General features: G+C 57.2%; 1 protein-coding gene across 2 annotated transcripts in view; it reads right to left on the bottom strand.

Annotated features, from left to right (window-relative positions):
• Positions 1–1,358, bottom strand: part of PDE5A (phosphodiesterase 5A, cGMP-specific) — a 128,829-nt gene extending 127,471 nt beyond the window's left edge. Inside the window, exon 1 of one of the 2 annotated variants that reach the window (XM_011977595.1) lies at positions 1,058–1,358. In XM_011977595.1, coding sequence (XP_011832985.1) covers positions 1,058–1,209 — 152 coding nt within the window. In that variant the 5' untranslated portion in view covers positions 1,210–1,358. Of the gene's footprint in view, positions 1–509; positions 600–1,057 lie in introns of those variants that run through there. The other variant, XM_011977596.1, reaches the window with a different exon arrangement.
• Positions 1,359–2,410: the final 1,052 nt, after the last annotated feature.

Genomic DNA, 2,410 nt, shown 5'->3' with positions numbered 1-2,410 from the left:
CGCTGCCCGACGGGCGCTGCCCAGAGCAGGCGGCAGCTGGGCACGGACTCCTTCTGCAAAGGCGCACGTCCTGGAGTCCGCGCACCCCGGCTATCCATCAACTCCTTAGACTTCGGGGAACCCGCCCGCCAAGCACTTTCTGCTCCATTCTTCTTCTCCCTCTACTCCCAGTCTCAATTCCTCCCCAACTCTCCCGCGAGCGTTTCCCACGAGCGCCCTGACTGCTCGCTGCGCAGCCGCCTCCAAAAGGACAGGCTCCCTCCTCCCCGCCCACTGCAAGGGCCGCCGCGGCGCTTGGCTCTGGACCAGAAAGAGCTGGCCTCTGGGGTCTCCGCTGCCCCTTGGGGTCCGCTCCGGGCGGCGCCTCCCCCTCGCCCTTTGTGTGCACGCAGCAAACTCCTCTGTAGATCTCTACTTTTGGCGGCGCAGCCATCGGCGGAAAAGCGAGTGAAAGGAGGTGCGCGGGAGAAGCAGGGGACTGGAAGGGGGGAACAGGCGACCGCACTCACTTTGGGAAGGTTCCGTCATGTTGCCTTTGGGCTTCCCCGTGGTCTCGTCCCTAACCCCAGCTTCCCCGCCCAGCCAGGGCCAGGGCAAGGGGGGACGTGGGAGGAGCGGAGCCACCAAGACCGACTTGGAAATGGTGCTTCCGGAGCTGCAGGGAAGGGGCTCAGAAACTGTTTGGGTTTTGCTGATTGGATTTAGGGGAACCAGGGAGCTACAGAGGGGCTAAGGGAAGGCCCGTGAGCACGGATGTATGAAAATAATCATGTTCCCGTGGAATACCAAGAAGGGCGGGGGTGAGGGTGGGAGGTCGGCAAGTACATTTTTGTATTTGAACTTTGTGAGCAAGTTGTATCAAATTCGACGCTTGAGTTTTTCGACTCTGCTCGCTTAGAGTTGAGGTTTCTACCTCGTAACAGGACCGAGGACCTACTCCAAAAGCAAAGGGCCTGGGAACAGGGGTGAACGAAGGGCACAATTCAATAGGAGAGAGAAATAAGCCCCGGGTCACACTCCATGACCCGGCCGGGTCTTCCGTGGGTCCTCTTCTTACCTGGTGGCTTTTCTAACAAAGTAAGAGAAGGTAAAGTCCCAGTGATCGTCCAGCCATGCTTCGACCGAGTCCTGATCCCTCTGCTGCTGCTTCTGCTGCTGGGGCTGCTGCTGCTGTCGCTGCCGCCCGAAGCTGAGGCCGGCCCGCTCCATGGTTGGCACCGAGCGCCTCGGAGGCTCTCTGGTACTGCTTTTCCACCCCAGCTGGGGTCCCTCCCTAGGAAGAACAGGACTCGGCCTAGAGACCCTCCCCCTTCGTCCAGCTCCAGTCGGGCCGGCTTTTGGCAAAGCGGCAGGAGCGCCAGGCCAGCCTCTTGCCCCGCCCCGCCCCGCGCGGTCCTCTGGGCGCCCAGGTGTGGTGGGCGGGGCCAGGCGCAGCTGCCGCTCCCCTCCCTGGGGTCCGCGAGTGTTCGGCTCTCGCAGGCTCTTGAGTCCCCTGGTTCCAGGGAGGCGGCGGCTGCGCCCGGCGAGCTCTCCGGAAGCCAAGTGGCCGCGGCTGGAAGGAGGCCACGCGGCCGCTGGGGTGCGCTGTGTGCCGAGCCGGCTTCTGGGGAGCGCGCTAGGTGACTGGGTGTGTTCTCAGAGTGCTCCAGGGAGGGAAGGTCGCGATGTGAGAAGTTTTGCCCGAAAGTAAGAGATGGTTAGACCCTGGGTCCTTTTCCTGGGGCCTGGGAGTACAATGACTTTCCCGCCTAGCTTTTTCCTAGCCCTACGCTTGGGTCTTCGAGGAGCGGGACCGACCTCCTTAGGAGCCCAGCCCGCACAGTGACTTAAAGCGCTCCAGCCACGGACCACCGGGTGGAGAGAGCTGGGGCGTGTGCTAGCAAGACAGATTTGCAGGTGTAGGTGGGTAACTTGCAACAAAGGCGTACCCGTGCTTAAAGTTAGTGATAACAGCAATAACTATAACTTAAGTGCCTTTAACCATTGCCTCAAATTTTCCTTTTGCATAACTGGAAAAAGATTTTCTTGGAAAAGAAAAAGCGAACAAATAATTTCCAGTGCTTTGTGCATGAAGTTAGAAAACAAGGGCACCTCTGTACAATTAGGTTAATCCGAGAGCACTGGCGCAATGCGAGAGTACCTGGGTGCTGTCGAGGGCAACCAGTTAGCCCAATTTTTAAATTAATGCGTCATTTTAATTAAATTGGAATTAACACTCCCTCAAAAGTATCCTTTTAAAATGGCTCAGCTTTTTTGTCGAATTCCTATCTTGCTTCTTTAAAAAAAGAGTTGGTGTCATCCTTCGCTTTGTTTACATCCTGGTCTTCCTGTCATGCATTTGCAGTTTTAATATGGCATTTTGCAATGACCTATATTTTTTGGTAGAATTAAATCTGGAATTATGGATTGC

The sequence above is a fragment of the Mandrillus leucophaeus genome, unplaced genomic scaffold, assembly GCF_000951045.1.
Source record: "Mandrillus leucophaeus isolate KB7577 unplaced genomic scaffold, Mleu.le_1.0 Scaffold181, whole genome shotgun sequence".
Classification (NCBI taxonomy): domain Eukaryota; kingdom Metazoa; phylum Chordata; class Mammalia; order Primates; family Cercopithecidae; genus Mandrillus; species Mandrillus leucophaeus.
Note: the sequence above shows the minus strand (reverse complement) of the source record. Positions and strands in the feature narration are given on the sequence as shown.